Consider the following 12,602-nt stretch of genomic DNA (forward strand, 5'->3'; position numbering starts at 1 on the left):
GCTGGAAGTTCAATCCCAGCAGCCGGCTCAAGGTTGACTCAGCCTCTCATCCTTCCGAGGTCGGTAAAATGAGTACCCAGCTTGCTGGGGGGTAAACGATAATGACTGGGGAAGGCACTGGCAAACCACCCCATATTGAGTCTGCCATGAAAACGCTGGAGGGCATCACCCCAAGGGTCAGACATGACTCAGTGCTTGCACAGGGGATACCTTTACCTTTACCTTTTACCATAACTACAACAGGTATTGTGTATTTATAATTGACAGTTAACAATTACAAAAAGGCTGAATTGTGATTTTTTTATGTTAATATCAATAGTAACTGCATCAGGAAACCATGTTGGTCTGCAGCAAAACTGTTAGATTTCAGTCCAGTAGCATCTAAAAAAACTGACAAGAGTTTCAGGATATAGGTTTTCAAGAGTCAAACAAAGGGAGGTTGGCTATCAAAAGCTTATACCCTGAAATTCTTGTTAGTCTCTAAGCTTAGTCTCTGGACTTGAACCTAACATATCTGTAACATAAATAAAACATGACTGATATTTTGGGAGGAGTTGGGATTTATCACCCATCTGATTGGCTATATGTCCAACAAATGGACACATAGCAAGAAGAAGCACCAGCCCACTGTACTGACCTGACTGTAAGTAAGCAAGTCAGCAAGCTGGAGTTGGGAGTAAAGGAGGTCCTGGGATTCCGGTCGGTCCCTGCTATGGTGCAGCCCCACCATGGAGCTGGCCCAGGTCAGGGGGGGCAAGAATGCCACACCAGCGCTACTCCAGCCCCAAGCATCCCCACTACAACCTTGCAAGGCCTCAGAGAAGCTGGCCCAAATCAGGGAGGAAGTGGGGAGTCTCCGTCAGTATGCCCCCCCCCCCAGCCCCAAGTAAGAAAAGTCCCACTTTTCTTACAATGGGATTTTCTGCTAGTCAGGAAATAAATTCAGTAATCATTTCCATGGATTTCACTGGTGCACAAATGAACTTTTCTCTCTATTCCTGGGATCCTCAAATTGGAGTTAAGGAGATAACTTGATTTTTAAATAAAGACACATCTTATGACAAAGAGGATCTAGCCCTGCCTAATTGCACAAATGAAAATGAAGTGAAAGAAAAATGTTGTGGGGTGGGAATGGAGCATAATGAGATTAGTTGTAAGAAGGGGCAGGCTTTAGTCCTCCTTACCCACATGGCTACAGTTCATTAAAAATAGATACCTTGCAACAGTTTTTTTACTTGGAAACAGCTGTATTTTTGGTGTATTGGGCCCAATAGCAACAAAGGGGAAAGAGTGCCATCTCTCACACACACATACCATATGAGAGGGGAATTCAGGAAGCATCAGATTACAGGTCTGCATAAGGAGAGCTGCTGATTCATGTCAGAGATCTCTTCTTCTGCAATTTCATGTAAAAGGAACATGCAACTTATTTTAAAGTTGTAACCAGTACCCAGTCTGCAGCAGTGCCCAGACCTATTCCTTTATTTCCCCTCCATCTTAGTAGCCCTGCCTATTGTAAGGGAGGTAGGGTGCCCTGTGCTGTCCTACTGCGACAGTGGGAACCTATAGCCCTGCTTTTGCAACTACCAGTCATGGTGGGCATAGCTATTACCCTTCCCCCCATTGCTTTGCATGGAATGAAAACAAAGCTTATTCAATGAGGACTCCACAAGGGCAAAGGCTTCCTCTATGAACAGATTGTTAGAGTTTTCTCAGCACCACAGCTTTTTAACTAAGGCTGGGGGTTAACTCTAGAGGCTTAAAGGCTAGTAATGCTTCATTGGATGTATACTTTAACACCCCCTCACACACACTTCACACATCCTTGTCCCAAACTCTTCAGGAGAAAGGAGAAGCTGACTCCCCTGCAAGTCCTTCCACCCCAGGAGTCTTTTGTTTTATAATAATCTCATGCATCTAAGAGCTTCCCATTTAACTGCAATGGTACTCTCAGGTGATATTTGGTTTCAGATTTCCTACAGGTATGTGGTTTAGGTTTCCAGACTTCATATCTGAGATAGATGAGAACACCAATTAAATTTCACTCCATTACTAGATTAAAACAAAAGGTAATGCTATACATCACCATATTCTGGGCCACAGCACTTTTTTAATCTATTGCTCTCACTGTTTTCTCTGCCACAAATCCTGAGAAGTTGAAACGTAACAGAAACTCATTGTGGTTTTCTGTCTCCTGCCCCTCAAAATATGCTGCAGTCTCAGTTTGGCAGGTAAAATATTCAAAACCATTCACCTTATGCTCTTGCTAATTGCTACAGTTTCTCTGGCATTCTCTTCCCCCCAAGTTTTGATAGCTATGCCTCTACAACTCATGGATTTATGAGTGCCTCCATCCTCATTTCTGCAACACACAGAGGATCTGCTGCTGCTATTCATTTTATTTAGTAAATGATCAATTAGTATATAGCTCATTAGACTACCACTATACTTTTCATATAATAACATAGCATCCACAGCACCTCCAAAATAAAAGATCTGCAATGGTGCCACATAACAGTTCCTCCTCTACTAGAAACTGAAGTCAGCTTAATAAAATACTGTGAGCAAAACTGAATTATACAAATGCTGAACAATTAAAAGGTATTTAACTTGACATCATGAGTTTAAGTAGAATTGGAAGGCACAAGACATTTACAAAGAACACAACCTAGCACTGTAGCAATCTGTCAATAAAAATTTGGCTTGACGCAAGCTATTGGCAGTAACAGTATTTTCCTTTCCTAAGCATCCATTCCCTGATTAATGTGATGCATATCTGTTAGGTGCTGATGTAGCCAAAGGCTTCCAAAACAAAGTTGATAAAAGTTGATTTTTTTTCCATTTAGAAAAAGAAAAATCATAGTTAGCCCTTATTTGTGATCACTATATATATATATATATATATATATATATATATAGGTGCTAGGTTTCCCGTAACCTTCAAAGGGTATCTCACTTCTTTCATCTGAACTTGATACATAGTAATGTAATGCAAGAATCTTCCTAAAATAGCTTGGAGGAAAGATCTATATGTCAGTCACAAGGGACATTTTGAGTCCACAGAATTTCTGGCTGAGCTTGTGATGTGTTTTGCCGTCTTGTCACACCGAGATGCAAATCTTACAATTTCCCTAAGGCATTTTTTAAAATATCTAATGTAGCCCATGGAAACTGCTAACATCTCACCTGCTCCTTTACCCCTGGTCAAGGGATGTTAAGTTTTTTTTAATGTATTGTTTGTGTTTAAACGCATTCAGTATTGGATTCATGTGACCAAATCTCTCTTCAGTATGCTTTTCGTACAATGGCCAATACAAAAATTTCCTGGAATTTAGAATGGAATCAGCAGATATTCAGCAACATCATCACCCAATTGTCAGCCATTGTAGCAAGCAGAGGATCCAACATGTTGCAATCTATTTATCCAAGATTTGTTTTGCATATCATAATGCAATAAAAGTTCTGATATGGGGGTAATAATTTGAGCTTATCTCTATTGATCATTTCTGCTTGCACTTAGAGCTCTGGCAAAAGCAAAAACACTAGAGTAAGAACCATAATACTCACTTCTGCCAAGTAAACCTTATTCTATCCTCAATTGTGTGTCTATGTACCCAAGATATTGTGTGACATATTTCTGGACACTATAACAGAGGGAAGAAATTCTAAGCTCTTGTGCAAGTAGAACTGCACTAATTCCATTTGTTTCTGTTAGTACGTTGTGAAATCTAAGCCACAATCTACATTTATCTGCCTTTCTCCTATGTAAACACACTTTTAAAAAACTTGAATGTCATCTGGACTTTTTAGTAATTCTCTCGGGTCAGTACAGCATGGCAGATTTTCTCCAGATCCAGACTGCAAAGCAAAATCCATTTCTCTTGCTGGTTGATACCTACCTCAGCACTTTAATTACTATAGAAGCAATATCCAATGCTGCAGGCCAGTCTTATATGGTTATGCAAATATCAAGTAAAAGTTTATCCTTACATTCTCTTTCAAGTTTTCAACTATGCGGGGGGAAGGCTTATGGTTCCATGGTGCATTTTTTAACAGATGTTTTATTTATATTTTATCAACAATTTTATGCATTTGAAAAGTTAACAAAGCTACAAAACAGCAGTCCCAGACTGACAATGTGTTATGGGAATAGCAAGTCAAATGCAGACCACTGACTACTATACTATATTAATAACTTTGTTTCAGAGATTTCCCCCCTGGAAATGTTGCCTTGCCTTCTAAGTCATGCCAATTCCCTTTCTGTGTGAAAAATCATTCTTAGCATAACATCTTTTATTTAATAGTGAGAGGCTGAGAATGACTCAGAAAAAGAAGCCATCTTTTTTTTTGTCTTCCACTTGGGAACCAACAAATACCTGAACAAAATTTGAGACCAGTGGCACCTTCATGACCAGGTTTTATTCAAGGTATAAGCTTTCAAGCTTATACTTTGAATAAAACTTTGCTTTAAAAGGGCCTCTGAACTTGAACGTTGTTCTGCTGCTGGAGATGGCTACTCACCTGAGTCTATCAACGAATATCCATGAGTCATCCTGCAATGGTCAGTGATCTGAAACTGCCTAACTGTTATGGAAGGAGTTCATTATCTGAATTTGGCAAATATGAATCAGCTGCTCATCAGAAAAGGATACAGAATCTACAGTTATAGAAACGATAGAACAGGGTCTGTCCATGAATAAGGATGAGTTAATTTTTCACTTTAGCAGAGAACCACTATAGTTGTATTCAATAAAGTTCTGCAAGAATGAGTGCACTTCAGATTTTAAAAAACAGGCAGTGATGCAGAAATCATCTTCATACTATAAGCTCTAAAGACGGTCATACTAAAAAAAAGCATTTCAAATTGTTTATTAAAATAAAATTACTGTGCAGCTCTGTGCTTACAAGAGATACAGAAGATGCTAAATAAAGAAATGTGTTAACATTTTTCAAGACAGTGCCTTAGTTCACAGGTAAAGATATAGAGCAGCTACAGTATTTGCAGTTCTTTCCAAACCTTCCATGGTCAAAAATGTCATGCTAATACTTTTTTAAAGGAACAGGCAAATCGGTTAATTTCTGAAGCAATAGAAACACCAGAATAAACAATTACTGTGGCAGGATATCTGTGTTTCCTTAAGAAGTCACTGGTATGGGGATTGATAAGTAAAGCTATCAGTTCCCAGAAGATGAAGGGAGCAAGAGAATTCCACAAAGTAGCCAAGAAATATAGTTCACAGCCATATAAGTGGAATGTTCATCATTATGCTATTTGGATAAGTAAATCAGAGTTAGATATTTAGTTGCTGAGCCGTATCTTTTGGAAAACTGAAAGCTACAACTTTGCCTTGCATTGATCAGGAAAAAATGCTGACAGTTTAATAACAAACACAGAAAGGCAAAAATCTATTTAGGAGCAGAGTGCTGTGCTTTGCCTTAATGGAAAAGCAAAAGCAGCTCACATGCAACTAGATACATATGCAGTGCCATGCCACAGACGGGTACCTCTTCCTGTCCCCTGCACAACATTCTGAGCTTGACATTTCTGCACATGCAAAGGCTCTCCATTTACATAAATGTACATTTAAAAACATCCTCTCAAATTCAAAAGTTACAATATACTGCACATGTCAACATCAACTCAGTACTGCTACACACTGCGACACAGAACATTCTAACCCAGTAATAAATTATTTTCATTAGTGACAAACTAGCAATTATTTGCTGGTCTCCCAATTATGTCTCAGCCCTCTATTTCTTTAAAAGTAGACAGAATGCTTCCATTAAAATTAGCCAAGCTTCACCTGTAATATATTGCTTGTTCAATTTTTTTAAAATATACATTCTTCATTCTAACATTCATTAAATGCTTACCAATATCTGGAAACATTAAGGGAAGCTACTGATTTGCAAGCACCTACTCATTTGACCTAAATGAAAACCATCAGCAACCTTTACACATTGTTATTAAGAGAATACATTCAAATTTAACAAATAGTACACATTAAGCAAGGATGAGATATAGTTATTTTAAGTAGCTACCAGGCTTTATTGGAAGAGTTCACATCAGCTGCTATGCTGTTGTAAATTATAAAACAACAAACTAATTAATTCAGATTCACTTCCAGCTTCTGTCACTGATATGAATCAACTTTGGTTCAGAAATTCATCTTAAAATGTTTCAAAGCACCTATTTAGTGAAGGGAAACATGCACTGCAGTTTCTCTTATAGGGAGCTATGTAGGAATACTGACAAACACTGCAAACCATTAGTTACTTTTATCCAGAAACAGAGTTATAAAAATATTATTTCAATAAGTATGGAATAAAACACACAGTTGTGAATTAAACACACAGACTAAAACTGTGTACATGAATTCTGTGCTGGAGTGAATACACAATGCATTTTCAATTTGGACTACTTAAAAAACAAAAGTGAATTTTCATATGATTTTTTTTTTTTTTTGCCGACTTCCAACTGAAAGGAAAGGAGAAGACTGAGAGTTTAAACTGCAGCAGTTTAAAAGTTTCTTAGACTGGTAAGGCAGGAAAGGAAAAATATCCCATTTTTCTTAAGAACTAATGCCATGCTTATTGCTTCAGCTAACATCAAATGTGCGAACTTGCAAATTTCACAGTATAATCGACACATCATATCCTCTGGAATAATGATAGATTTCCATGGGATTGCCCACGTATTAGTGGTTTGAAAACAATCCTAAATATTTATCATATTTAGTCGTAAATGTATCATGTGCTTGCAAGATTTTATGATAAAGAAAGACCCTTCACCTAACATTAATCAAAATGAACATGGTTTATTCATGTATGAACCTGTTCAACACTCCAGCTTAAATATAAAGAGCTTCATTATCATTAGTTTCAGAAAATTAAAGGCCGAGAAGCAGCAAACTAACTGATTTACATCTGAAAACAGGTTGACTTCAAGTATCTTGATTAAAATGTTAGTGGTAAAGGAGTTTAATATACTAATGTATTACTTCTCTGTTTCAAGTTGGGGAGATGACCTCAATATAATACTTTCACATTTTGCCACATTAGTAAGACTATGCATGGTCATTTGTTATTATTTAATTGTTCCTTAATCAGATACAAAGCAGTTACTCTATTTTTATTTTAGATTTTGCCATAGTAATCAGCATAATAAAATACTAAGATTTTTGCTCATCACGTTAAGTTCTCTTTCACATTGCTTTTTGCAATAATTAATAGAAGGTGGTGTTTCTGATGACAAGACTTTTGCAAACTTCCCACAATATGCTGCTCTTTTTCATGATACTCAGAACCACAGTATTAATGACAGATTGCTGGTAAATATTTGTGCATTTGTCACAGTCATTAGTCCTAATGTATTACTTCGTAGTGTAAAAATGTAACGTTTTGATACAGGTACATGTAAAAACTAGCAATTTCTCTTTTTTGCAAACATGGCTTATCATTTGCATTCAAAATCTGTAATTAATTGTGTTACCAAATTGTATAGGTCCAGGCATGCATATGTACGAAGGCACTTGTCTTCCAGTGACTTGGGTCAGATAAGGCCTTACTAAAAATGGCACTGTATACACTATGGAAGCAGCAAAAGCTCTGAAGTTTTGGGTCACATTCTCCAAGTCTGCCAATCTTCTGAATGGCAGAATTCTTGACAACATGTGTTCTACAGAATAACAAAACCCAGAATGAATTCCAGTAGTTTTTGCCGATGACAGTGAGGTAGGAAAGTGCTGCTTAGTTCCAAAATAGAGTCTTGCTTTTGTTTTGTCTCCTTAAACACCTAAAGGGAAAATGAGAGAATTTTCAGTCAGCTCCAGCAACAATATTTATTTGCAAAGTCAGCCAGAAACTTGAATGCCATTCTTATTCTCAAGGTCTAGTCCTGTGCTATCTTGGGCTGCTCTTTCCAGTCATAAACATCATCCACTTTTGAATGCAGTTTAGGGGCTGACCAATCCAGACCACAGCAACTTTTTATTACTCCTAAGGATTCTGTAATATAGACTAATTACTTGACTTTATATTGGATCAGCCATTTTCCTTCGACAATATTTTTTCTAGTTAATATTTATTGATTATATATATACACACATAAGATTGTCATTGATTAATTGGTTCTCTTGAGAGATTCATCCCCCCTCCCTCACCTCCATTCAATCATTGGTTAGTTTGATAGTCCACGAAGAGCTTCCATTGCTTCTGGAATTCATTTTCCGGTCAGCTATTGACTAATAGTGTCAGTCCCGCCAATTTAGCAAAGTCAGATAGCTTTTCTAACCAAAGTTCTGTCGTGGGTATCGTCCTCACTTTCCAATTTTTGCCAACAGTATTCTGGCTGCCGCTGTAGCATAAAAAAATAATACTCTTGCCTGTACTGGCAGATTGTCCGGAAAGAAACTTAGTAACCAATATTCAGGTTTCATTACAAACTTGATTTTTAGCATCTTTTCTAGCTCCAAGTGAACCTTGGACCAATATTTATACACCCTATCACACCTCCACCACATGTGAAAAAATGATCCCACCTTCTCCTGACACTTCCAATGTTTGTTATTACCCCTATTGGACTTCCTTGCTAAAGCTTTTGGTGTTAGATACCAATGATAAAACATTTTATACCAATTCTCCCTAACAGCCTGACTCCTAGTTAGCTTTGGTATCTTATTCCATATCCCTTCCCAAGTTTCTAAAAATATTTGAGTTTTGAGGTTCACCATCCATTTAATCATCATCATCATTATTATTATTATTATTAATTTCCCGCCTCTCCTGACAGGCTCGAGGCGGGTCACAACAACTAATCCCATTAAAATTCCCATTAAAACATCAATCTAATAACATGACGGCTAAAAATCCCATCCCTCCCCCATGCAGTTCTTAATAGACTCTGTTTCAGTCTCATATTGCAAGAGTATTTTATAAATTTGTTTTTGTAAGTGGGGGTTTTCCTGTATAATGATTTGCTCAAACTCTGTTAGGGATATTTTAACACACTTTGAAGTTCCAAATACCGTTTTGAGTCTCGACTTCAGTTGGTTATATTCTATCCATTGCAATGGAATTCCTCCTTCAGAGTTTGAAGGTCTTTTAGTCTGCTTTCCTTCGACAATATTTAGACCTATGCTTTTCCATTAAAATTCCCAAAGACTAAATCACCATATAATGAAGTCCTTACCCCCATGTCCTTGAAGACTTTCACTGCATTCTTTGCAAGGCAATAGGTGGCACTTTCAGCTATAAACACAAAGGGAAAATGAAGGAAAAACACATCACTGGTCAGGTTTAGAAACTCTGGTAAGTCAACATTTAAAGATGAATAAGGTTTTCTACACAATGAGGCGGTCTGACATACCATATACTGCAACATTTTTTTCAGTTCTTGTTATTAAGTATTTGTGTAATTTTTGCAGATATTCAGATTCCCGGACAGGACTACTGAAATTATGGATAAAGATGGCTGCGGAACTATACGCTTCCAATAAAGGCCCCAGTAGCTTCTGCAGAAAGGTAATGTACTGCTGGTGTTCCTGTGATTGGCTCACCTATATAAAAATCAAGTGAGAAACCAAAAGCAGCAGTTAATCACTTCAAATAAAAGAACAAATATAAGGAAATACTATAGCAAAGAGACATATAGATTAGTACTTTTGCCTAATTTAAGATGACCAGATTTTTAACATCGGTAAAGCGGGACACCATTGACTGGGGGGGGGGGGGTCTTGATTAAAAAATTGGTCTATATGGAGCAACAAAAATTTTCATAGAACACAAAAATAGTATTGTAATATGTATATTTTACTTGCAACATAAGTACAATTTGTCAGGTGCCCCCCGATGTCCCTCCAAAAAGCCTAATCCAACCCAAACCAAGTATAATATTCATATTTTTACAGATCTTAGTAGGAGAAGACAAAAATGGGGTGAAGAAGCAGCTGAGACAGACATAGATGCTCCTTAAAAAGCCAACAAAGCAACACACCATTATGACCTCTGGACATGATCTCCGGCACTCACTGTCTGAGAAAAAAAACTACCCAGTCAATAAAAGATTTTGAAATAGATCTCCAAACACAGCCTTCATTCCCTAACTATGGAATAGAGCTGGCAGGAACCAGAAGTTATGCACAGCACAGATAGCTCAGCAAGTCATAGGAACAATCATCACCTGCTTTTAAAGCTGGACATGGAAAAGTAGGTATTCCTCACTCACATTGCTGAAAGGATGGCCTGAACCACAGACTGCAAAACAGATCCACCTGCCAATCTTCTTATAAAGCACTAAGACTCACTGCACTGTGAGCAACATTTGGGGTGGATCTGGAAAAGCAGAACCACTACCACCCCAGCTCCTTTGCATGCCTCTAGCTACCATCCTGAACATACCAAACAATCCATTGTATACAGCCAGGCCCTACGTTATGACCGCATCTGCACCAATCCCATGGACAGAGATTCCCACCTAAATGACCTATAACAAACCTTTTTGGAACTAAAATACCCAGCCAGTGAGGTCAAGGAACAGATTAACAAAGCCGGAAGGATACCAAGAGAAAACCTGTTAGAAGACAGACCCAAAGGAGAAAACAACAGAACACCACTAGTGGTTACATATAGCTCTCAGCTCAAGACAGTACAATGCATCATCAGTGACTTACAACCCCTACTGGATAACAACAGTTCTCTTTCCCAACTGGGGGGGTTAACCTTTTCTTTCACACAGACAGCCCCCCAATCTCAAACAACTCACCCACAACAATGCAGCATTGAATGGGAACATGGACACTGGTACTAGAGCTTGCAACAAACCCAGATGCCAACTTTGCTGCCATATACACTCCAATGCCACAATTACTGGACCTAACAACGTCACCTATACCATCAAAGGCTTATACACCTGCTCATCTTCAAACTTCGTATATTCCATCAAGTGCCAACAATGCCCCTCTGTTCTCTACATAGAGAAAACAGGTCAAACCCTCTGCCAAAGAATTAATGGACACAAGTCTGACATCAAAAGCCACAAGACTGAAAAACCTATAGGGGTACACTTCAACCTTCCAGGACATTCTATAAGGGACCTAAAAGTAGCTATTGTATTACAAAGAAACTTCAAGAACAGGACAGAAAGGGAGAGTGCAGAAATGCAAGTTATTACAACACTCAATACTTTGACATACCCTGGACTCAACAAGGACAAAGGTTTTTTATCTAACTATGCATGCTAACCTTATGTAACTTGTGTATCCACATTCCTCACAATTTATTTTAATTGGGATTATGTGACTGTTATTTCATCACTCAATACTATGACATACCCAGGACTCAATAGGGACAAAGGCTTTTTATCTCACTATTCATGCTAGCCTTGTTCAACTTGTGTATCCATATTCCTCACTATGTATTTTATTTGTGATAATATCACTTTAAGATATGGCATTGTAATGGAATTTTGAGTTTGACTCCCTGGCCTTGGGAAGTGACCAGCCATTCCCTGGGAGGAATTGTATGGAGCAAGCAACATATGGGGAGGTGATAGCCTTTGATCTCTGATAACAACATTTTGGTTTCTCTTTGTAAAGTACACTGAACTCTAGGGGAATGATTGGCTGTTTTGACAAAGGATTATCATTGGCTGTATTTGGTTGTGACACAGTCTACTGATGTAACAGAATTGATTTTTGCTATATCTTCCCTGTCATGTAAGAAGATCACAGTCTGACAAAGAGTGCTTGCCCTCGAAAACTCATGCCTTGAATAAATTTTTGTTGGTCTTAAATATCCAACTGCCCAAAGATTTACTAAAAGAAGTATATCGATATAAATTGAATGCTTGCACAAATATGAAATGTCTAGATGGACCCAGCTGCTCAAATACTTTTAAATATAACAGGTAAGCACAATGCAGCCTTCGGGGAGGGCGGTATATAAATCTAAATAAATAAAATAAATAAATAAAAACTCACTCTAAGAATCATATCTTGTTTGAGCCTCAATTTCTTGGTATCTTCTCTTTACACACATGAATATGAAACAGTTAAGAACCACAGCAGTTCCAACTATATATGCAATATATAGAGAGCCAGTTTGGTGTAGTGGTTAGGAGTGCGGACTTGTAATCTGGCATGCCAGGTTCGATTATGCGCTCCCCCACATGCAACCAGCTGGGTGACCTTGGGCTCGCCACGGCACTGATAAAACTGTTCTGACCGGGCAGTGATATCAGGGCTCTCTCAGCCTCACCCACCCCACAGGGTGTCTGTTGTGGGGGGAGGAATGGGAAGGCGACTGTAAGCCGCTTTGAGCCTCCTTCGGGTAGGGAAAAGCGGCATATAAGAACCAACTCTTCTTCTTCTTCTTCTTCAATACCTTCAAGTAACAGTCCCGCTGTTCTTCACCAAAGTCACTGTCCTCGTCTTCCTCATCACTCCTCCAAGATAATGGTCCTGGGAGTTTCTTCTCCCACTGCTGCTCTGCAAGACTGCAACTAATTTCCTCTTGGTCATCCTGCTTAAGAATGAAATACAAAACAGTAAGAATTAGACAACCAACTGGACTATGACCTTCCACATTTTCCTGATTCTGTACCA

General features: G+C 38.3%; 1 protein-coding gene across 6 annotated transcripts in view; it reads right to left on the reverse strand.

The window, feature by feature from the left end:
- Positions 1–4,853: 4,853 nt before the first annotated feature.
- The window catches only part of GPAM (glycerol-3-phosphate acyltransferase, mitochondrial), a 35,554-nt gene continuing 27,805 nt past the window's right edge, over positions 4,854–12,602 (reverse strand). For 5 of the 6 annotated variants that reach the window (XM_077349714.1, XM_077349711.1, XM_077349712.1 and 2 more), the window contains 4 exons: positions 12,382–12,522; positions 9,368–9,557; positions 9,191–9,249; positions 4,854–7,795 (listed from right to left, as the gene is read on the reverse strand). In XM_077349714.1, coding sequence (XP_077205829.1) covers positions 7,679–7,795; positions 9,191–9,249; positions 9,368–9,557; positions 12,382–12,522 — 507 coding nt within the window. In that variant the 3' untranslated portion in view covers positions 4,854–7,678. The remainder of the gene's footprint in view (positions 7,796–9,190; positions 9,250–9,367; positions 9,558–12,381; positions 12,523–12,602) is intronic. The other variant, XM_077349715.1, reaches the window with a different exon arrangement.

The sequence above is a fragment of the Paroedura picta genome, chromosome 8 (assembly GCF_049243985.1).
Source record: "Paroedura picta isolate Pp20150507F chromosome 8, Ppicta_v3.0, whole genome shotgun sequence".
In the NCBI taxonomy this organism is placed as follows: domain Eukaryota; kingdom Metazoa; phylum Chordata; class Lepidosauria; order Squamata; family Gekkonidae; genus Paroedura; species Paroedura picta.